General features: G+C 42.8%; 1 protein-coding gene across 2 annotated transcripts in view; it reads right to left on the bottom strand.

Annotated features, from left to right (window-relative positions):
• sh3bp1 (SH3-domain binding protein 1) overlaps positions 1–1481 on the bottom strand; it is a 20695-nt gene that overhangs the window by 19139 nt on the left and 75 nt on the right. For both annotated transcript variants that reach the window (XR_004327135.1, XM_032501509.1), the window contains exon 1: positions 1200–1481. This exon is cut by the window's right edge and continues 75 nt beyond it. Coding sequence is in view for 1 of the 2 variants with exons in the window: in XM_032501509.1 (XP_032357400.1) it covers positions 1200–1249 (50 nt within the window). In the remaining variant the exon portion in view is untranslated. The remainder of the gene's footprint in view (positions 1–1199) is intronic.

The following is a 1481-nucleotide window of genomic DNA, read 5'->3' as shown; positions in this document are numbered from 1 at the left end:
CACACACACACACACACACCTGCTGCATGCATGTTTGTACCAAGAAAATCAAACGGTGTAGATGTCAGTCACTCCTACGCACAGGTAGAATTAGAAACTGTCTAGATGAGAGGTATTCAACCTAGTTAGCACATGAAAACAAAGTTGCACCTACGTGATGGTAAGATTGCTGAAATATCAATAAGTTGCAAGAGATAATGTTTATTGCGTCAAAGTTTCGTTTCCTTCCAAAGCACCGACTGCTTTTTGGTAGACCACTGCCTTCAGAACGTCTAGCCAACATATACCCAGGGGCGTAGCACAAAGGTCTGAGCCCTTTAGATAGGCATTTACTAAGGGCCCCTCCCCGCATCCACAGCTATTCATTCTAGCATCTTTTAGGGCCCTCCTCACATGAGGCCTGGCTATACTCCTGAAAGGACTTGGGGTTTCCCTCAAAACCCAAACAGCATGCTTCACTTTCAAGAGGAACCAGCCACTGTGTCATCCCAGCTTTACACACTTTTCAACAAAACGAGAACATGAAAACCAAAGTGGAATTCAACATTTCCTCATATTACGCTGAAACGAAAGCCTTTCCAGTATGGCAGAAGGTACACCAGGAGCTCCCACGGGCTTTGTGAAAGTCCTTAAAAGTTCCTGGATATGAGGAAAAATTAAATGAGCCTTAAAAGTTCTTTATATCTGAAACGATCCATCCTAAGATTCACATGTACAATCCTGAGAAGATGTTGATTCACAGCAGCAGCTTTAAAGTGAAACAATGAGCCAGCAAGCGACAGTTAGGAGAAGAGGGTAAATGATGACAAGGTGTAACTGTTGCAGAAGTGGAGAAGAGTGAAGGCAGTCAAACGGTCGGTTTTACAGCAATTTCTTTCAAAAGTCTGAAGTATGACTTTCTACTGGTCACTCCAGACCAAGTAACATGTGTTACCTCAAAGTGTTCTGCCTTGAACAAGGGTGCATTTTATTGCTTATAAATTCAACTTTATTTATAAGACAAAAATTGTGTTATTGCTTCATTAAAAGGTTACACAACCAGAAATTACAATCAAACCAGGATTTCAAAATCCTATCCTACACCAAAACGTGTAACTTTAGGGTTCTCAAAAGCTTGAGTTCTGTGTACATGCGAGATGCCTTGATGTCCATCGTAGAGTTTCAATCCAAGAGAGATATATTAGATTTAAAACACTTACTTTGCCGCAGAGCCAAACTGCATGAGGATACTCAGGGACTGCCGCAGCATGCTGGCAGCGGAGTCACACCAGCTTTTCTACCCGACCTTCTCAGTCCAGCTGCGCTACTTCATCACGGGAAAGAAGGTACACGCAGGTCGCCTCTTTGGTTGTTGTTTTAGTGCGTTTGTGTGTGTGTCTGTGTGTGTTTTGGCAGTTTTTCTTCTCCTTTCAGGAGTGTGCTCTAAAGTTACATCGAACACAAGTCAGTGAATGAGGAAGTTGCACTGAAGTGTCAGCTGT

Source organism: Etheostoma spectabile, chromosome 21 (genome assembly GCF_008692095.1).
Source record: "Etheostoma spectabile isolate EspeVRDwgs_2016 chromosome 21, UIUC_Espe_1.0, whole genome shotgun sequence".
Lineage (NCBI taxonomy): Eukaryota > Metazoa > Chordata > Actinopteri > Perciformes > Percidae > Etheostoma > Etheostoma spectabile.
The sequence above is the reverse complement of the archived record's forward strand: the minus strand, read 5'-3'. Positions and strand labels throughout refer to the sequence as shown.